General features: G+C 43.0%; 1 protein-coding gene across 3 annotated transcripts in view; it reads right to left on the reverse strand.

Moving 5' to 3' along the window:
- EVI5 (ecotropic viral integration site 5) overlaps positions 1 to 22,955 on the reverse strand; it is a 776,910-nt gene that overhangs the window by 633,627 nt on the left and 120,328 nt on the right. For all 3 annotated transcript variants that reach the window (XM_069232361.1, XM_069232360.1, XM_069232359.1), the window contains exon 2: positions 14,330 to 14,559. In XM_069232361.1, the coding sequence (XP_069088462.1) occupies positions 14,330 to 14,478 (149 nt within the window). In that variant the 5' untranslated portion in view covers positions 14,479 to 14,559. The remainder of the gene's footprint in view (positions 1 to 14,329; positions 14,560 to 22,955) is intronic.

The following is a 22,955-nucleotide window of genomic DNA, read 5'->3' on the forward strand; positions in this document are numbered from 1 at the left end:
TAGCTCCTGGGAACATAGCCTTCACACACATTTCAAGTTAACATTTGTAACAGTTTTGGAACATCTAAGTTTCTACACACATTACCTATTACCTAGTTTCTTATGAAGACAGGAAAAACATTTGCTCGTCCACACGATTTGGTCAACCTTCAGTTACATTCTTTATTATTCAGCAAGCGTGAGTTCATATTTTATTCTGACATTGCATTTTTCATATAAACGGCTGTGCAATTTTGTTAAAATCCAGGCCATGTCATTTTGAGGCCTACAGTTAATTTAAGCAAATACATAGCATTTAAATATTACTATACCATATTACTGCATTTTATTATTAATACAAACTCTGAATACGCATCAATACATCTTTAAAAAAACAACAACAAAAAACATATTAGATAGCAGCCATTCAAGTGGGCACAATTTCGAGTTACATGATAATTTCTAGGTAAAGTCATTTTCTATGTATATTCAAAATACATATACATAAATATTTATTAGTAAAACTTAAGCGCTCACAAGCACAGGACCGTGGTCAAAATGATGGCAAGCTAAGACGCAACACTTCAGAGTTCCAAACTAATACCTGGGCCTGGAGTCATTCTCCACACCAGACAATCACTGCAAACACACTTTAAGAGTGGAGATTCTTAGAAGACACATATTATTAGAAGACAGAATGAAGTGCAGGCCACCTGATAGCCGAGTTCCAAGCACCCCATGGCGCACCTGGTCTTTGAAATGCCGGACCTGCCCTTGGATAATACAATTATTGGGAGAGAGGCTAACAAGCTAGGAGGTGGCCACTAGTGTTCTTCAGCAAGGAAGGTACAGAGACAGAGTGGTCCCCACAACAAAGCTCCTTCCCAGACAGGTGTGAGAAGAGTGCCATGCAGATCTCAGGCTACAGTTAGAGCGAAGCTGCGACTCCCACTCAATGTAGTTTATGACCAGACAGTTGGATGAACAAACCTAGAAGCAGAAATTCAATAAAAGGCACTCAAGAGAGGAGCCAAACAAGCGCGTCGGAGTTCACTGTCCATATACCAAAGAGGACTGCTTTGCTTTTGAAGGCCAAGAAAAGGAGGGCTGACCTCTAGAAAGGAAGATGGCTTAGAGGGATGGATGAATAATCGAGCCTGCAGGGGAGATGGCAAGTCTGTTAATATCTATGATGGCCATCTTTAACACTTCACACTTAACCAAGAAAAACTCGCTTGATGGGAAGTGTGGTGGTAATTAGAACCTGCATAGATATAGGAGATATCCTGTGAGCCCTTTTTGTGTGTGTTTGATAGTCCAGGAAAACGTTAAAAAACAATTAGTAGAGACTGGGCCACAAGCAAGAATCTTGTTCCCAGGCTATAAAATGATATTACAGAAGAGAGAAACTATATGTTTCGGAGTAAAGGGGAAGCACAAACATTTGTCATAAATAAAGAACAGAGTTGGCTGCATTCAAAAAATGTATCCTCTAGGAAAGATCATGAATTCTTGAACGTTGGGTTCTAAAAGAGATGGCCAACAGGTGGGCAGGGAGAAGAGTGGTAGGTAACATGCTTCCAGAGATTATCACTTGGCAAATGCATGCCAAGGGACTCACTCACTTCATGTGAGATGCCAAATTTTTGATTCTCCTCCACTCTAAAAAAAAATCAGGGTCACATAGAGGTACGCTTCTAGTTCTGTTGGGGATGGGGAGACAGGATACAGTCACATGATTCTGAGGTGGACTAAAATACAAAGAAAAAACACAAACAGACCTAACAGTGATTATAGCACTCTTAATCTTGCATCCCTAAATGGGCTACCCATTAATACACTGTTCAAAAACACTGCCCGCCTCCATTACAAAGCTTTAAACATCAACACTCCCAAATATTTAATACAAAAAATGACATTATTGTGAGTTTCTCTCTGCTGTGAAATCAGAGGTGCTCCATTAGCTCACATTTTGCAATGAAAACCTAATTACGTTCAGAACATTTATGCAGATTCCTTCCTTTTTTAAAATTTTTTTATAAATAAACCTTAATAAAATTTCAAATAACATAAGGCTCTAAAGAAAACCTTTCCTTTCATGAACATGGCAAGCATTTCATTGCACATTCATATGGGTTCTCTTCTTTGTGGATTTTCGGATGTTGAATAGCTTTCCTCTGTTATGAACGTATTATCACATTCAGTATATTTTTGCTTTGCCCCTCTCTATGGACTTTCTGAATGTACTTTAGATATCCTTTAGAAATGAAGGCTTTATTACATTCAGTACACTCGTATGGTTTCCCCTTCATGTTGACTTTCTGCTGCCATTCTAGCACTTGGTTTGTACCAACACTTGATCACATTCAGTACATTCATGTAATTTCTCTTGAGTGTAGAATTTCTGATAACGGTTACACTCTTAACGGTGCAGAATTTCCTTCCCTTTAGTATGTACGCTTTCTCATATTCACATGTTTGATAGTCGGTATGGGCTCTCTAATGTAATATGAGGTGCAACTACAAAATTAAGGTGCAACTGACTACTCAACATGTGCAATGTTCAAACTGGACCATCAAACTCAAGTCCTGGACAATGAAAGGAGTCTCACAACCATGTGGATGGTTGAGTTTCTTCCCCCTGTTTCAGAAGTGGTTTGTGACTCAACTGTCTGTGCTAGATCGCCTCAGCTGAGATACTGAAGAGAACCTACAACTTTTCCTATGAAGGAGGCAAGCTCAGTTCCTAGACAGGAGGATTTACTGTTATTGTTGTACTACATTACCACAACCGCGGTAACCCTTCTCTCAGTAAGGTAGCTTCCAAGAAGGAAACCTTGCATCCAATATGTAGGCATGCTCAACTGTTTGGAAACAAAGCAAAAAAAGGAGACTATAAGAACTTCAAAAAGAATTTCTCAGTGCAGGGGATCAGCTTCCTTGTCCTTGACCTTGTGTATCCCTGACAAGCCCAAGGTGACCTATTGAGGCTTAACATGTATCTCCACTAAACAGAAACTGTCATAACCTATTTAGATTGTGTAGCAAACAACTTGTAGGTGACCAGGGCAGCTCATCTTTTTCTCTATTTGTATGATGCAGCTAGACCTTCAGAGGTTTATTTGCTACCCTAATGCCTCTGGATAACACAATGGATCATACCTGGGACCTGAGTGGTCTGGATAATAAAAGTCTGCAGAGTGTAAAAAAAAAAAAAAAACAGATAGGTATTGATTTTATCTTTGAGCCTCCCTAATCCACAACTCACGCCGCAATTTGCTATCCTTTTTCCTCCATTAACTCCCCTTGCCTTTAAATCCTATGGCTTCCCAGAGGGACCTGGATAAGTTTGTTTCAGAGCTAAATTCAAAAATGTTTCTTTATTATAAGTGGATTGTCTAGTCGGGTGTGACCCACATAATATTTAGTTAGCGCTTTTTGAGTTAGTATTGTTATTGTGGTTTTGTCCCTTTCATACCAAACTGCTGTGACCTTTAACAAAAAGAAGGTAAAAAAAGGCATCAGGTAAACACTTGGGTGTTCAACTTTTTGTGGCACTCGCTAACCAAGCAGACATTAAGATCTGTCTGAACAATAAGTCTCATTTTGCCACATAAAAAGGTTAAGTTGTTACTTGGTTTTGTTTGTCCCTAATATGTCCCAATCAGGATTTCAACTGATCATGCCTAGCAGATAAAGAATGAGAGAAAACTATAAGAGATCATCCAATCCCACACCTTCATTGCTAGCTATCAAGGGCAATGTATGTTACCGTTTTTAAATCTAGTATAGACTGGTCATTGAAAATACTAGCTATGGTAAGAGAAAATTGTCCTCCTAGTGGAGAACTCAGAGAGGGAGAAGCTCAGTTTTGGAACTTCAAACAGATCCACACCTTCTCTTAATTAAATTATTAAAGTGGCAGTCAAGTAGAAGGCTTTGGCTTAAACGTTTGGCAGCCTCCAAAGGCCTATGCCACTTGGAAAAGCACCTGTGGTTTAGAAGAATGAATATGAAGATCACTTATGGCTTCACTGTTACAGATCATTTTTTGTTGCTAAATGCCTTTGCAAGAGGTTAATGGGTTCTTGTTATGAAGACAAAAGCTTGTGACCTCTTGCAGAAGTGAGCAGCTAATGATGGTGGAGCATGAGATATACTGACATGAGACCCAAGGTGCCTGTGCAATCTTTGGATATTGACTGAATCTTTGCTGGCAACTGTATAAAACAATGTTTTTGTTGACTCTGCAGACAAAGTATGGAGCTCAGTGGTGGTTATCACAACTTCTACAATGGAATAGGTTTTCCTCTTTTGAATGATTTAGCAACCCACCTGATAAAATTTTGTGCTCTGCGAAATTTGTTAATGAAGCATGTGGAGGAGGATTCCTTACCTCTGTGAGGGACGACATAACCACTAATCACCAACTCTAGAGATTCTCTGTCAAAGATCGCTGGAACCCAGCATTTATGATAAAAAGCTGTGATTGAAAAAAAGGATACTCAGGAGTCTTTCTTAAACATTTTTAAGATGTGTGTCTCCAGCTCGATGACCTGTTTAACAGAGAATCAGCTCTCATTTGTTTGGTGTTTGGCAACCTTTTTTTTAGAATATTCCTCCTCAGAGGATCATACCATTTCTGGTTTAGAGTTCATGTTCGTCCTGTCTTACCCTCCTTGAAAGAGCAGAAGTTACTTTGAAATAGGGGTCTTTTGTTTCCAGGAAACCTATTGAGTAAAGGTGGGAGATGCAAAGTACCATCTCCTGAGAAGATGAAGTTTGTAAAGTAACTAAGAAGAAAAAACTGTGAAAGAAGCAGATGATCCAGCTCCAATTCACAACTTCATGCCTGGAATTCGAAAAATATCCTACCTAGTTGGTGCGGATTAGAGCATGACACCTAAAGGCAAAATGGGATGTCTATGCAACATAGTAGGAAGGTCTTCCAGCACAACAGAACTGTATGTGAAGCTGGACAGTAACTTACCCCAGGCAGGATAATTATCTACTAAGTATGTGTGCCAAAGAGAGATCCTACAGAAAGTCTATGCTAAGTGATCAACGCATAGTGCTATGGTAGGGTAAAAATGTATGATGCTGCATTTGAGCTCATTGAAGTGACTGGTGCAAACGTGAATCAAACCACTACCATTGTAGGTCTTGTAAAGGACTGGTTGCCCCTAGGTCAGACATTAGGTAAGGCTGAGGATGTGACAGTAAGAGAATGCCTCTCGCAGTGCACTTTCTTTGACTAGGCCTTGTACACTGTTTATGCAGTCAGAAAGGTCCCAGGAGTACCACCATATGTTTGTACTTTATCTTGTGATTTTGACTGCTGCAGATATAGCCAACTAAACACATCTTGCCCTGTGCTAGTTTTCTGGAAACAGATCATTGAGCTACCTGGTACTGCTTCTGTCCACTGCCTGACAGAATCCATATTAAGGACTCTTAACAGTTTCTAGCTGAGTTGAAAATATAAATGGGGAAGTGATCTGCAAAACGATTTCAGCACTTTCGATTTTTTAGCACATTCTACCCCCAATTCTCACTCCGTCCAAAACCAAACACAATGAGTAGATCCTGAGAGGTTCCTCCATGAATTGTAACTTGATCCAAAATACTGTTTTGGTCATTCATGTTAGGAATACTGTATTCTTACTGACTGCGGCCTTTAGCTTTCTGCTTACTTTTTATCCATTTTCACAAATGTACTTTGCTTAGAACCTTTTCAGACCAGCAGTCTCAGATTTTTAGATATCTATGCTTTGAATTAGTCCTAGTCACTTTTCAGATGGACATCCCTTCAGGAACAAAATTCACTCCAGCAGGTTAGATATTAAGTCTAATGAGGGAGGCACAACCTTGGATCGCCTGCTGAACCTTTCACAGTAGCTCAACACAGATCAACACAAGAATGCAGAGAATTAGGGAAAGTACATACCTAGATTCATTCTTTAGAGAATTGATCTAGAAAAGTCAGCGAAATCTACAAAAATGAAAGAAAGTCAAACCTCACTGACAAGTATCGACCATAAAAGACAGCGAAAATGAATACACAAAGTGTCCATGGTGGTGGTCTTGAACATAAGCGCAGTCAGTGCTTTAAAGAAGGAGTCTTTCAGTAATCTAGGGGAGTGCAGGTTCACTAAATTGGCATCTTCCATCTCCTAATACACAGCACCACATACATGACATCAATGACTTCCCAGTGAAAATGGGCAATAAGCAGATGGTCCCTGTTGCACCTGGCCCTTTTTGCAGAGTCATCCCGAGTCTTTTTGCCTCCTTCCTCCTAATTCTTCTGACCAGCTTTTGTTGGCTTTAGGACTCTGGGCACTTTACCACTGCGAATCAGTGCTAAAGTGCATATACTGTCTGTGTAAATTGTATTGTTGATTGGTTTATTCCTGATTGGCATATTTAATATACTAGTACGTCCCTAGTAAAGTGCACTAGAGGTGCCTAGGGCCTGTAAATCAAATGCTACTAGTGGGTTGCAGCACTGGTTGTGTCACCCACATTAGTATCCCTGTAAACATGGCTCAGACCTGCCACTGCAGTGTCTGTGTGTGCAGTTTTAAACTGCCAATTCGACCTGGCAAGTATACTCAGTTGCCAGGCTGAAACCTTCCCTTTTGGTACATGTAAGGCACCCCTACGGTAGGCCTGAGGTAGCCCCGTGGTCAAGGTGCAGTGTATTTAAAAGGCAGAACATGTAACACACCAGTACATGGCCTAACAGTGAAATACTGTAGAATTTGGGTTTTACTGTTGCAAGGCCTATCTCCCTCTAAGGAGGACATGGGGGCTGCCTTTAAATAACTTTAAAGCGCAGATTCCCTTTGAGGGCAGATAGAAATTTGGGGTTTGGGGTCTCTAAAATCACAATTTAAAAATACATCTTTTATTGAAGTTGGTTTTTAAATTGTGAGTTTGAAAATGCCACTTTTAGAAAGTAGGCATTTCCTTGCTTAAACCATTCTATGACTCTACCGGTTTGTGGATTCCCTGTCTGGGTCAGTTTGACAGATGGGCTGTTTACACCTCTCCTCTAGATAGTGACCCAAAGGGAGCTGGGGTGTAGCCTGCATATCCTGATGAGCCATCTGAGCTAGAGTGGAGGGAGGAGTGGTCACTTACACCTGAAAGGACTGTGCCTGCGCTCACACAATGCAGTCTCCAACCCCATGGTGTGTGTCTGGGGCCTGGCCTGGACAAGGAAGGATCTTGCAAACACAAGTGACTTTGCTTTAAAGTTTGCCAACTTCAAAGGCAGAAAGGGGTATAATTAGTAGACCCAAAACCCCAGACTTTTAGAATCTTTCAATAATCAAGAGGAACCTCTACCCAGGAGAAGAGCTGAAGAGCGAGTACTGTCACTTTGCGGAGTTGCTTTGCTGGACTGGCCTGCAGTTGCTGCTTCTGCCTGAAAACAGTGCAAAGGGTGAACTTTGCTGTGTGTCCTGCTTGAGAAAGTTCTCCAAGGGCTTGGACTAGAGCTTGCCTCCTGTTGGGAGTCTCAGGGATATCAAAGACTTTAGTTTCCTCTGCCTACAGCACTGGGAACTGTGTGTTTTGTGCTGTTCAGGGAGAAAAACCACTGCGACGCCGTTGGTCTGCACCATGACCTGCTGACGTAGCACAGAGTGGCACTGCCCCACTTCGCATCGCGACCCTGGTCTCACAGACCCCATCATCGGATGACTTCACCGAGCCTCTGCTCGCACCGCGACCTGTGGGCCCGCACTCCGGCATCGCCTGCTCACACCACAGCCTGGGCATCCCCAACGACGCCACTCCTGCTGACACCAGCGCCACTGCCTGCACCGTGGCCTGTGAACACCGCTCGTGAGGTACACGAAGCACCGTCTCATCCCACACCGCAGCCCCGGTCCACCGATGCAAACACCATTGACTTCAGTGTCGGCAACAAGCACCCCTGTCTGCAACGTGGCCTGTGGAAACCACTAGTGAGGGTCACGAAGCACCGTCCCGTCCCGCACTGCTGGCTTGGGCCTACCGACAGCGCTTCAGCAACGACGAAGACGCTTCCTGCACTGTGACCTGGTGACACCTCACATTGCACCGCCCCACTTCACACCCTAGCCCTGGTCTCACCAATGCCGCAGGACGCCATCACCGTCCCGAAGCCTGCACAGTGACCTGTGGGCACAGCACATCGCATCGTCCCACTTCGCACCACAGCCCCAACGCCATCCACGCCAGCGCTCCTGACTTCATCAGCCTGACGACCCCTGCACCGACTCCAGAACAACAATGCGATGCCACTCTCCGGAGCTCACCGTGAGGATCACGACGCTCTGCAATTCCAAAGGTACGGTTTTCACCGTAGCTGACCCGTAACTCCACGGCCGGCCTGAACTGTTCGTTCTGTTGATCACAACGCTGTGATAGCCCTAGGTGGAGCTATCAACTTCAAGTAACTGTATTTTTGAGTAAATCTTGCAAAATTCATATCTGTAACACTGTATGTTGGATTTTTTTCATTTTGGTCTTGTTTTACAAAGATAAGTATTGGCTAATTTTCTAAAACTAGTGTGGTGTCGTTTTGTAGTGTTTTAACTTATTACTGTGTGTTATGTGCAAAGGCTTTACACATTGCTTCTGAGATAAGCCCGACTGCTCGTGCCAAGCTACCAAAGGGGTGAGAAGCGGTTATCTGTGCAGGTATCTCCCTTATCCTGACTAGAGTGAGGGTCCCTTCTTGGACAGGGTGCAAACCAACTGCCAACTAGAGACCCAATTTCTAACAGTCCCCCTTTGTCATGTGTCCACACACTAATGCCCTTGAAGTTTTTCTTTCAATTAGTTCACTGACTTCTTTCTCACTATTTCCTGTCGATTTCTGAAAAGTCACCTTCTGGTTTTATTTATCAATATGTAAATTGAAGGTTGAAGCTACATTGAGTTTAGCCCACAAATCATTGACTGGTCTTCTCACAGTAGTAACTCTTATATATTAAAATCCCCCTTACCAGTACCTTTCCATTTTATTCCACGGAATAAAATGAGATCATTCCAACAGAACCTCTTATGTTCATCTTGTGCTTACTTTCCAGGGCCGTACAAAATAAATATTCTTGCTCGGTTTGCATGTAAACAGTAAAACACTGAGGTCTATCATGCATGCCTACTCAAGCAGAACAGATAACATCTGAGACCTATGCAATAATGGATGGAGAAACTCTAGCTTAGGGCCCGCCTATGGTTTCATAAAATGGATAGATGTTTTATAAGTTATACAGATTTCAATTTCTCATTTGAAATTATGTTTGAAGGCAGATAATTCAATCCGGCTGCTGCAACAGAATGACTCACTTTCAATTTGATCTCTAATGATTAGATTAAACTCTCTGCCTTTTTTTTATTTTTTATTTTTTTTTAAATAAAAAAAATCTGGACTGCCAAAACAGCACGGCTGTGTAATATAGAGCCAGCCCTGGTAAGGCAAAGATTGAAAAGTAAAAGCATACCTCAATTCTTTCCTCACTGTGTGTACTTAAAACCATTTTCAAATGAGCACAAAACCAATACAGACATATAGCAACTTCAGAGGCATGAGCTACCATTTGGGGTGTTGGTAAATGTGAAACGGGCAACCTGGGGTGACATTCTGGAAACATCAAAATGAGAATGATCATGACTTTTCATATAACCCAGTGGAACATTTGTTAGGAGCTACACTTAATTACAGTAGCCTGTAAACATACTTCAGTCAACTGTGTTATTGACTATCTAGGATTATTTTGTTGTCCTTTGTCTTCTATGGTCTAAGGAACTGTAAAGCTTCATGCTAGTGACATGTTGCAGCACACCAGAAATAAACACTGTTCAAGAGTCTTTGTACATAATAAATTGAGAAATGATCTGACCGAAAGAGTCAACTGCGGAAAGAGGTGAAGGGGCGATCAAGGCAATTAAGCAAAGAATGCATTACTGAAATTTGTTCATTTAAACAACAAAATCTAGAAAACATGAGAATCTCTCGTAAAAGTGAACTTCACCATCTTCACTAGATGCAGTTGTTCCACAACACTGCACAGGCTACATTACAATGCAGATTTAATACAAGGCCAGAAGTAAATTCCACTACAATGAAACAAAACAGCGAATATTACAGAGACCTAACACTACAGGACAGAGAATAATTATTGGTCTCTCTATGTGAATTGAAACGGGCATAAAAGACAAGCTGGATCAAATTAGTAGAAAAGAGTTGGTAAGAGACTAGGTGAACCACAGTGAGGAAACAGTACAGGTTTAGATGGTTGAGAATTTGTGCCCTATCCACCTATAAGTTGGTTTACTTGATTGAGAGAACAAGGGCCTTAAGACCAAATTATACATCCAATATACGTCTACTAGGATCTTGAGGCATTTGAATAAAATGACCAACAAAGATTAACCCCTTTTTTACCAGGAGGACTGTGCAAGCCAGTGCTTGAGCACTTTCAAAAAGGTTCTACTGACCTTGTTTGACAGTAAGTGCTTGAGGGAAGAAGATAACATATTTCTAAGAAAGAATGTGAGAGAGAAGAGAAGAGAAGAGACAGGGGAGAGGAGAGAGGGGAATGGGAGAGGGAAACTGACCACAAATTTCTTTCTTGACCATACTGCTTTTTTAGGTGGTAGGGAGGGGTAGATGAGAAGGAGGGGTACAGACAAGGGCAATTTGAATAAAACACACCTTGTTGGTACGTACGCATCTAGGTAAAGTTGCATGACAGATTCCGATCAAAAGCCAAAGCAGTAAAAATCTCGCTTGGATGACTAAATTCTCCTTATATACAAATGAGTCATTCTGCTTAATAGAAGAATGCTCATGATGGTGAAATATAAGACATAAACTTTGATCAGAAACAAAAGTGTTTATGAACCCCTTTGCTGGCAGGCCTTTTCCCCCACAGATGCCAGGCCTTTTTTGGGCTATTTGGGGTAGTTCGCGCATAGGCTCTCATAACTTTGTCCACATAAGCTATCTAAGCCAAATTTGCATCTTTTTTTTCCCCAACATCCTAGAGATTCTAGAGATACCCAGAGTTTGTAGGTTGCCCTGGAGGAGACCAATAAATTAACCAAAATACAGCTACAATTTCGTTTTTTTTAAACAAATGGGGGAAAAGGGCTGCAGAAGAAAGCTTGTGGTTTTTCCCCTGGAAATGGCATCAACAAAGGGTTTGCAGTGCTAAAATCACCATCTTCCCAGCTTTCAGGAACAGGCAAACTTGAATCAGAAAATCCAACACAATTTTTGCATTTTATTGGGGCATACCCCATTTTCATTATTTTTCGTGCTTTCAGCCTCCTTCCAGTTAGTGACAGAAATGGGTGTGAAACCAATGCTGGATCCCAAACAGCTAAGCTTTTCTGAAAAGTAGACACAATTTTGAATTCCTCACACACACATTCAAGGCACTACTCAACTTAAAGTTCTTTCTGATTTCACATCGTTGTTGGAACTGCCCACCTTCTGATGTAGGTTTTGTAAGGTTTTCAGGGGAAGTACTTTGTCAAAACTATCCAAACATTGTTGATAGAATTACAAGTTGTAAGAGGTTCTACAAGCTATTTAGCTGACAGCACTACAAAAGAGGATGTGAGTTGATGCATGTGTATGCTCTGTGCCTTTTGGGATCAGGTGAAGGAGTAATGTTCTTCATTCTATGAGGTTACCTTGGAGGAATTTGTCCTGCAACGTGGAGAGCAACCATGTGGCGATCATGCCTCTGTGTGAGGTTCTATAGCTGGATCGATTCAGTTCTTCAAGTACAAGCATGTACATTTTCTTCTCCACACAAAGACTCCTCTATCATCTCTCAAAACATTCTTTATTCTACATTTTAGAATGATAATTGTATTCTTTGAAATCTATCATGCATGTTTTAAGCATCTGGATTGCTCTAACTTCTTAGAATGGAAAATAGCCATTCAAACCCCCGAATCCTTCAACCTACCTATTCGCCCCACCATTGTCTCACCTCAAAATGGCCTTACTTGCCCCCTACCTTTTCCTAAGCCAGAGACGACTCAGTTCTGGAAATCAGCTGACTCTCTTATTTGGGTTCATTATTACAACACCTTCAAGAAGACTGATCATGAACATCTTCTTGATAACACCTCCCATCCTCTTTATATCTCCAATTATTGAAACCTGTGCTATTATCTTTCAGAAATATTTGTCCATCTGATACATAGCCACTCTACACTTCACCCAAGGAAGTGGCAACTAACATGCACTCTTAAGCACCGACGTCAGTACTCCATGTTCCAGGAAAACAGGGTAGATGGTGAAATAATGGCTGGCCTGGTAAATGTCTTCTGTGATGCCATCTCATAATACCTAGGTCAGTACACATTTTAAGTGTTTTCCCACTAAAACCATCCCTTTTCGCCCTGTTGATATTGTACCTTTCAACAACAATGTATCGTCTTTGCTACATGTACCTGCCACAGTCTTCTGCTTTTGTCCCTCTGGGGAAGTCCAAGAATAGAGTGTCCTCCTTCTAGTGAGGAGATGTGAGATTCTTTTTTTTATTATCTGCAAGGCTGTGTCAGAAAGAATATCAATCTATAGCACATTCTCTTTATAGTCAGCACTTTAGTAATCAATGTCAGTGTTTTTCCCTACTGCAAGGTGAATGGTGTTAAACTATGGGACATTTTTCAATCCATGTCACAGTGGAGCTTGTCTTATGTCATCTTATATATTTCTTTGAGTGGGACCAAGAACATTTTTGTCATAATGTCAGAGGGCAAATGATTCTGGTCTTATGTTGGGAGAAACTTGATATATTTTTGCAGTTTCAAAAGACTGACTATTACCTATTATATTTATGAACAGATCTTAAATATGTGTTCCAGTATTAACATGCTCTAACTTTTCATATATGTGACAGTTAAATGATAATGAGTGGAGTGATGTTCATGTATGCCATATTTTTTTCTGCAGGTGTGCTATTTGTTGTTAGAGCTGTGAAGGCCCCAGTCCCTTTCTCCCTCCCTTGCTGGCAGATTTTTGCAGTGTCTTCTGCATGCCCTCAAAATTCTTCCCCTGCTGTCACAGGTCACATTTCATCATGGCTACATTACAACTTTGTATGAGGTTACATCTCTTATTTGATTTTGTTTGTTCATACTAAATTACTATAAAACATCTCATCTTATTGACCATCATTGATTGGCTTGGTTAGGCAGCCTTTTCTCATCATGTTTTAGATGTCAGTCACTGCTCTCACATTCAGATAATTATTCACAACTCTCTCCCACACATAGTACTAGTGAAGGGTGTCCTCTATAATTCTTCCTATCTGTCTCCCCTCATAAGTAGTGTTAACTGGTCTACATGTCCCTGTCTAGGGTGGGCCCCAATATGCCGTCTTACACGGGTTTTGATTACGAGTTTGTCCTTTGTTTCAGTTACTAATGTGCCTCACTATCCCTCACCCAGATCTTTCTGATCAACTATTACTAGGGTCTCTTTTGGAACATTTCAGGATCTCCCTAAAATCCTACCGTTACTGCTTCTGTCAGTACCCTTCCTGTGACGTTGTCTTTAAACAAGGGTAGTTCACCACTCAACTTCTCGCCTGTGATAGTACTCTGGTTTTATGTCATCAAGTACTAAATGTCTCTATAGAAGCTGGCCTGTATCTTTACAGAGAAGTAGGAGATCACAAATCAAACAAAATAAAAAAGACATATGCATTATTCCTGACCAGGAACACTCTCTGGCACACCAATAAAACCCCACACCGTGCATATAAAAAAAATGTTAGCAAGTCCTCAACATAAATGCTGGCCTATCTAACAAAGCCAATGGCAATAACCATACAATCAAATTGGAGAAAACGGTTAAACTGGCAGTGACAATAATACTTTGCATCATGTGTAATAAATTAAAAGAATCTCATATGGAGGTCGTAAAGGGAAGCACTATGCCCCATGTGGGACGTGCCCCAGAAAATCTACTAGATATGGGATGGCCATCTGCACTGTGGAGAAGAAATATTCAAAACATCGATGTTGGGAGCCGTGTGTGTCTAAATTGGAGCAGATGCATGATATCAATTAACATTTCACACGTGCTAAATCTGCTTTTTGAAGAGCACGTGAAACTGGTCCTTGGGGCCATGTCATACACTTGTTTAACTAGACAATGAATGGGCAGTGATAAAACAAGCTTTAAAAATTAAACTTAAAATATACTCAAAGTTGAGCATCTGTGCACAATCCACCATTAATTACTTTTAACACATGTACTTCACAAAATAAGTGTTTTTTAGAATTCACAACACAGTAAATAAACAACATTAATTTAACTTACCTATTTTGTTCCTCTAACTTCGCTAAAAGCTCAACTTCATCTGGACTCAGCTGTGATGGGGAAGATGGAGAAACAGCTGGTGTCGACTGAGTGGTAGACGAGGATGTAGTGTGTAATGAGGCAGATGGACTTGCCACCTGACTGGCCATTTGACTGACAGTATGCGATACTGTGTTCTTCACCCATGAGAGAGTAGAACTCAACTTTTCTGTGACCTTGTCTGTCGCCACCTGTAAGCAAAGGAATGCACTTTAACGTACAAACACAAACCGATATATCCACACAGTTAATGTGAGAAGAGTACGATCCTTAAAAAACAAAAAAAACAAAAAAAGTAAAAAGTTCTCATATTACTCAAATGTCCATGCTATATACAGCCCTACCATGTTAGTGTCTACAAAGTGTGACAAAGTCTGCTAGTTTTAAATTTTCCACAAATATAAGAAACCACATGTAAAGCCTTAATGAACGCAGGAAAATTGAATTCACAAACTAGATCATATTTCTACAATAGCAAGTGACAAGAATATATGTTCTACATAAACATCTGTTAATCAAAACCATTTACCTAATCATTGAAATGATTTTACCAAGAATCAACATTTTAAATGGTATTTTAGAAAACGGAGGTCCCCTGCGCCCCCTACACCTCCAAGATTCACAAATCACCAGACTATTGGGATCAGAGAGAATTTATAATGGCCGGCGAGTCCAGTGACTCAGACAGTCAGTCACTAGAAAATAAATCTTACATTTGGCTTGCAAATTGTTGGGCTCAAAATTCCCAAGCATTCATATATTTAAAAGTGAAGTTGGAGAGGATTTTTTATAACAGCATATTATTATTGCAAAGATAGGGAGAGGGTTATGTAGACTGCAATAATCCAAGTGCAATAAGCTGTTTTTAACAAACCATCCTCACCAGCACAACATTTTAAAAGTGACTAGATAAACATTACTCTGGAATTTTTTAACATCACTAGAATTTATAAGGATAACATCAGATTCCTTGAGTTGGAGTTACATGCCTGGAACTCTACAGTTATTAATAGTAGGCAAACGTGTACATAAATGGATACACATCCTGTACACCGACTTCAATGCTAGAGTGAAAACTAGAGCATGTATCTCAAGCCCCTACACTATCTGCAGAGGCACATGACACGTTTGTATGCTGTCCCCTTTGATTTTTGCAATGGCGATGGAGCCCTTAGCAGCTCGCCTCCGTCAGACGAGCACATACTGGGTAATTCAGCAAGGAGACCATACTGGAGGGGAATCCCTCTATGCTGACAATATTCTTATATACAATGAGGATACATTTCAGACATCACCACCATTCATTAGATCTTAATTGACTTTGAGAGTCTATTGGGACTCCGAGTCAAATGGGCAAAGTCCTGAATTTTCCCTCTTGATACGGCCTACTCGCCCTTAAACAAAATACTAGGCAACTGACAGAAATGGGAGGAACCAACAACCCAATATTTATGTATACTATACTCTGATGAGATGTTAGAGGGCAATATTTGAAGAGCGCTCCATGGTATAAAATTGCAATAGCATTCTGGACAAACCTTACCTCTTGTCTGTGACAAGCGGTCCTGGAGAGCTGGGTTCCTGACAGATTTTTAACATATCCGCATTTAGAAGAAAAAAAAAATCAGAAATCTACAGTTTTCTAAATGCGGATATGCTAAAAATTTGGCATGGACACAGCTCTCCAGGACCGACTTTGCAGAACCCTGGCCTAGACCATATTCTAACAGATCTGGTGTGGGCTGGTGGGACAGCACCACTTATTCTTTTTAACATTAGAGCTACCCATATAGGCGGAATGGCTCTGCAAACCAAATCTGGAAAAATGCTTTCTAGCAGCCTAACTTTAGACACTTAGTAGGTAGCTATCTGGCCGCTCACTATCTGAACCTGGCTGCAAAAAAATAATCAAGAGGAAGGTACATGACAATATTTAAAACACCTTAAAAATGTGTCCATTAAAAGGGACTTTTAGTGCTTTGAAGAAGAAAAAAAAAATCTTTCCCGTTAGGGAACACACTTGCAGGAGCAGGCAGGACCACTGCCCAATCCCTTTCACTTCCAAGACCAATGTCGATTCCCAAAGAGGAAAATCTGCCACCGGGCAAGTTTCTTATTTGCTACTCAGTTACCACCCCAACTTGCTGTCAGTAACTGATTAACGGCTTACAACCAGAATTGCGTTGCAAACCATTGCTACATCTCTTTCCTTTTTGCAAATAGGAAAGGAAAGCCCCTTTCACACCCTACTATTAGGGATTTGGAAAGGGATGCTGAAGAAAAAGAAAAAAAAAAAGCAGGTGCTGAATGTGAGTAAGTGTAATAAGTTGACAAAAACTGCTCAAGAATTAATTGGAGGTCTTGGAATAAATAAACATGATTCGGCCACACGTGGTACTGAAGGCAATCAAAGACTTAGAATTCACCCAACACAATGTACAAAAGTAGGTTTGTGGTGAGAGTCCCTGCCGGGATCACCAACTTATTTTAGCTCCTTATAGGTACACTGGTGAGAGAGAAGCAGCAGCCGAAATAAACAAGAGTATATTAAATGTATTAATTCTGCCACGCACTCTCTTAATAATAATAAATGATTATCATCTTTCATTCAAGAACTTCAAGAACTACAACAGGGAAAAGAATGGAAGATGAATTGTTGTATTGAAGAGGCCCACTCAAAACAATACCAGACACAAAGGCAATGTACCGCATAATAGTTAGTGCACCTGCAAAAATGTACCTGTCTTGCAAATTCCAAGCCTTGAACTCCTTATTCACAAGTCAAAAACATACCAAATACAACCACCATGACTGCAGATTTGCAATAATTACAAAAATGCTTGGTTATCTTTTGGTAAAGTGTTTTCAAGTGCATTCCTCAACTTGAACATGAAGAAATAGTTTTGTCTCAGAGAGTGGCATAACTGCATTCCTGGTGAAGGTGATGAGAAAAAACTGTTTTATCTCATTCATTCTATCCGACAGGGCAAAATGACTATTCTTTCAAAAGGATAATTTATTTGAGACTCAAAGTCCGTGATGCAGTTTGCAGACTACAGACCCACTGATGCAAGATCTATTAGAGAAGCCTGAGCCACTGACAGATGGTAGGTGTCATACTCTTGAGCAGTTTAGTGTTGAACAAGCTACTTACATTCAGTAACGCTTTATCTGGTAGACTACCTAGAAAGAGATTCCTTACCCAAGAATATTACCTAGGCCTCAGACTGGATCTGGAAATTTTTCTGCAGTCCCCTTGCACGCCAATAGGTGGCACTGTTTGGCTTCATGTGGCACTGTCAGCATCGTCAGTGCAGGAAGTGATGTGTATGGTGCCTATACAGGCGCCACCACAGCGCGCTGCCCTCACTTTGGACTATTCTTCTGTGTCAGATGTACGGACCCATACTGTGGTGGAATGACTAGCAGGCCAAAGTAAGATCCTGATGGATCTAATTGATGTGAGATGTACAGTTCACAGAACGGGGAGGACAGGAGGCTAAATAGAGTCTACCAGATAAAGCATTACCAAAGATAAGCAATTTGTTAATCTGACAGACTTCTAGCCGCAGATTCCTTACATTAGAATAGGTACCAAAAGGTACCTCTCCAGACCAAAATGTCCAGAAGGACCGAACAGGCAAAATGCCCAGCTCTTCGAACCAGATTGTCCAGGCAGTAATGCTTGGCAAATGTGTGCAGTGGTGCCCACATAGGGGTCTGACAGATGTCCAGGTGTGAGACTCTTTGAGCTAGCACAGTGGTTGCACGTAAATTTCACTAACCCTCATGGCAGATATTATAGTCACAAGGAACACTGTTTTCATGGTAGGCAGCCTCAGAAAGCAGCTGGGCCCAGGCTCAAATGCTGAAAACATGAAGCAAGTGAGAACTAAATTAAGATCCCACTGGAGCATAACGAAAGGTGCAGGGGGAAACGTGCTGCAAACCTTTCAAGAAGTGAGTCACAAGTGGTGACTTAAACAGGAAGAGTTGATCTGACAACTTTAAGAAAGCCGAAATGGCAGAAAGGGACCCCTTATCTAGGCCGAAGCAAGACCTTGCAGATCAGGAAGTAAGGTAAAGAAAAGGACTTCAGACAAGGGTGCAGACATAGAAATCAACATATTTGGCAGCACAACAAGCCACAAAACTGTTCCATCAGCAGGCATTAACTGCTTTCGTGGAGGGATGCCTGGCTGCCAGAATGACATCACAAGCTTCAGAGATGGAAGTCAAATACTCTCAACTGTCACTGCTCCATCTCCGCGTATGTAGATGGGGTGCAGGACCCTGCCCTGCAGCTGTGACACAAGATCCTCCCGAAAGGCAGGCCTGAACAGTTGCTTATGCTCAGGAGTTCAGCATACTAGACTTTCCTTACCCACTCTGGAACCATCAAGATGATCATTCCTGAACATCTTGAGAACTCTGGGCAGGAGTGGTGTTGGCAGAAAGGCACACAGGAGTCTTTAGCCCCATTCAAGACAAAATGCACCTCCAAGCGAGAGCTGCCTTAGAAACCCAGCTTGCTGAAGCTCTGATATTGCACATTCTCAGCAGTGGTGAATAAGTCTAACCAAGGTTCTACCTAATCTCTGAAGAGACCTTGCACCACACCTCTGGAAGAAAATGCCATCTGTAATCTAAGGCATTGACAGCGGAGTTCATGTGCTCTGGCGCTCAGAGAGCCTGCAAGATGCTGAACCATCAGGAAAATGACCCGACATTCCAGGCAGATCCAGAGACAAAGGACCGCTTGACACAGGATTCACTACCTCACCCGCCATGTGGCTTGCTGCAATACCACATGGCGGTTCTGTTCTCCATGAACACCTGTACCAGACTTCCCTTGATGGAAGGAAGAAAGTCTTTCAATGTCAGGCGAATCGCTCTCAGTTCCAACAGGTCAGTCTCATCTGGAGTCTCAGCTCCACATCAGTCTTCCGATCGCCACCTCTCGGAGATGGCTGACCCAACTCAAAAGTGATGCATCTGTCATTACTGTGAGCTCTGGGCAGGGAAGGGAGAGTGGTCTGCCGCTGACTCAACTGAGTGCCATCAGCCACCACTGCAGATCTTTTGCAGATCCCTCAGATATCTGGACAAGGTCAGAGAGAGTCCCCCGATGCTGTGCCCACTGGGAATTCGGATCCCACTGCAGAGTAATTTTGACACCAGAGGGGTGCTGATAAGACCAAAGGAGAGAACAGCTAACTGATAATGCTCTTGGCCTACCACAAACTGAGGTTAACGCTTTTGGGCAGCACAAGGATATGGAAGTAAGGGTCCTGCAGGTCCAGCTCTACTACTCAGTCTCCAGGGACGGCAGACAGATCTTGAGCCAAAGTGAGCATCTTAAATTTTTCCTTTTTCAATAAGTAGTTCCCTATGTATTTTGGTCTCTTCACCTCTAACAGTAGTAGACTACCCTGTCCAATACTCTGAGTGTCTGTATGTGTCCTCCCCTGAGGCCTGCGGGGCTGAAAAGCGTACTCCTGTGGGTATTTGGATACCATATGAAAGTTTGGAAACTTTGAAAAAAACTTTTCCTCCATTGCTTCAGGGGGACCAGTCGGAAAATGTATCTGATCAGCAGTTCCACAGCATTGGATTGAATTTGAGCTTCATCTCAGTCAAGGCTAAAGCAGCTAAGTCTCATTCTGCATTGGGAAAAGTTTCATAAAGAAATCTTCAATGCTCCACCATTCCAGCAAGACCAACCTGCTTCAAGTATCTGGCCTTCAGTTCCACAGTGGTGGCTACAGGTTCAGCAGCTGCATGTTAAGAGGATTTTTTCTTCTCAAAACATGACAAAGTCCCTTTTTAGTGTTTGGACTCAAAGAAAAACTTCTGAATTTTTCAGATTTTTAGACTTTCATCAGGACCAGTCCACTAGTATCTGAGCAGGGCTCCATCACAATCATCAACTCGTACCTAGGTCCCAGTAGACTACTTCTATAGACTATCATTGGTGCCTTTTACTTTTCAGCGCTATTTTCAATTAACTCTTTTAAAATTATAATCCAGGTGTCCAACACGATGCCCATGTAAGAGCTGATTCCCAGAGCTTCGCTACACCCGTTAAGCTGAGAGCAGCCCGGGGAACTCTGGCACTCGACATTGCAACCTGGGGAGGAGAAAACAGCAGCTGAGAGAGGCCTGTAACCAGGGCCAAGCAGCATTTGAAAGGAGACACCTGATTTTGCACCGCAAGTTTCGGCCCGCAGATACCAGCCTGCAAGATGGAAGCCACCATGCATGGGCTCACAGCAGCCCCTCAATTGCTGCCCGGGCGCCTGGGACTGTTGTGGTGCAAGGGTGCAAGAGAAGTCTCCGCTGGGTGATCAGAGCAGAGGCTGAGCTCCAGATCGCCCACTTAAATCAGCAGCAGCCAGCCAGCGATCGATCTACAGCAGTTGATCACAAGCAGGGGGAGGGGTGTGCATCTGACCCTGAATAATGACCACAGCAGACCGTAGCGATATGGAGGGCCCAGGGACCTTGGAGGCCAGCTACCATAGGGGAGTCTGTGCCCGCGCAGCTAGAGGGGGACTCCTCCCGGTAACTTCATATTACGCTCGGTGAAAGCGCTGTACATTGTGGGCAACTGAAGACCTTCACCCATCTCAATCTCTGGGGTGCCACTGTGTGCTTGGACAAGTGTGTAACCCTTACCTTCGGCCCACAAAGTGAGTGTGAAACGGTGCCTGGGCCTACCACAATCTTACTGCTCCCAATATAGACAGCGCAAGAACCAGACAAGTGGCCGCTGTTTGCAGGGAGCTGACTGGTACTAGCATGAACTAGGTGGGGTGGGAAGGGGCACCATTGCTTCCCATTGAGGAAATCACTATGCGAGTGATGCCTCATAATAGAGCTTCTAACGCCCTGGCCGTGGGAGGCTGCACCCTGCTCACCCCGGGACTGCAACACTTTGGACACTCTCGGTGGAGTGAGTGGGGGATAGGGGGAGGAGGGGGCGCGGCAGGGAGGCATGGGGGGGGGCTCTTCCGGCAGAGTTGTAACCCACCCGGCCCTCCTCTTCTGCCCTGCACCATGTTCGGCAACCAGCCTGTGAGGGGCAATGCAGTAGAGGCTCTTTGCTCTGATTCGAGGTGGTGAGACTGCCCATTGCTCTGGGGACCACCATGCACCCCTGCACTGTGTGGGGCCTGCATGCAGCTATGGCGACCCATCAAGGCAAGAGGGACAACAACATCAAAGACATGCTCTCCAAATCTGCATCAAAACATACAGATTCCAGCTGGGAACCCCCTTCAACCCCTCCATAGTCCCTCTCCGCCATCTCACAAGATAGACATGCAGACGATGACACCCCAGTCACCCATGGTTTCATGGAAACCCTTTTCCTTACGCTGTGCAACAACGTATCAGCCTTACAATACGAAGTAGCCTGGGGCCTTAAGGAGGTTCAACGCAAGTTGGGCTAAATGGGTCAAACCGTTGACGCTTTAGAACAAGGTAGCGACACAAGGGGGAGCTGGAGGCGCACTGACACCAGCTGATTGAACTCCAGGACCAGAATGCCAACCTATGATACCACCTGGAGGTTTTGTAGAACAGGTCCTGCAGATCCAATATTCAAATAAAAGGGGTCCCTCTGGAGACAGAATCTGTCAAATTGAAAACCTACTTTATACGCCTCTTCTGCCATACAGTAGAAGAACTTGCTGATAAAGACTTCATCTTAGATCCCACAAGATATCCCGACCTATCTTCATAATTATCTTAAGAAAGAATTGATCATGTCCGCAGTGAGGGACCAAGGATTGGTCACTTGAGGGATCGAAGGTCTGGATCTATCATGATTTCTCCTATATACACTCCAAAGGCACAGAGCCCTGAAACCAGCTACCATTCTGCTCAGGGAGAAAGGAGTCAAATACAAGTGGGGCACCCGCTCGGTCTCATCTTTGCCTAGAAGGGTGAGACACATGCTGTGCGCAGCCTGGATGAAGCTCACCCGATCCTGGGGCTGGAGCAAGGGGAGTACAGCCTCCTCACTATTTTCACAGCTGTGGCCGTGCTCAACACATACTAGTGTCATGGGACAGCCTCAACCCCCAGCAAGAAAAAGGAGAGCAAGCCCTCAGCTGCAGAGAGCCGTTACTGGTCCAATGTCCTAGCAGACATCAACAAAAGGTTCAACACAGAGCTGTCCAGTATTCCCAGCTACATCTTACTAAGACTTCCTCCAGCAACACCTTCATCGGAGAGACCTTTCCTTGGACCCCACCACAGACTAACTCTGGCCAGCCACAAGAACCCTGGGCTGGCCAAGGTGGGATAGACGATGGCCCAGCCTGGTAAACGGGTGGATTCCCCCCACCTCTGCACTGAGCTTCCCCTCAGCTGACTGATGGATGACACTCCCAGGTAGGCTGCCTGCTCCTACTAGCCTTACTTTGGGATGCAGCGGAGCTCGGACCCATCATTCCTTCTCCACACCGGATCCCTGCCAGCGACAGATATACCACACTTTCGACTCCAAGTAGTAGAGCAATTGGTTTCTCCAGTTTGGTTGTTCCCTTGTTTACCCAATGTTCGCATCTCCTTCAAAACT

The sequence above is a fragment of the Pleurodeles waltl genome, chromosome 4_2 (genome assembly GCF_031143425.1).
Source record: "Pleurodeles waltl isolate 20211129_DDA chromosome 4_2, aPleWal1.hap1.20221129, whole genome shotgun sequence".
Taxonomy (NCBI): domain Eukaryota; kingdom Metazoa; phylum Chordata; class Amphibia; order Caudata; family Salamandridae; genus Pleurodeles; species Pleurodeles waltl.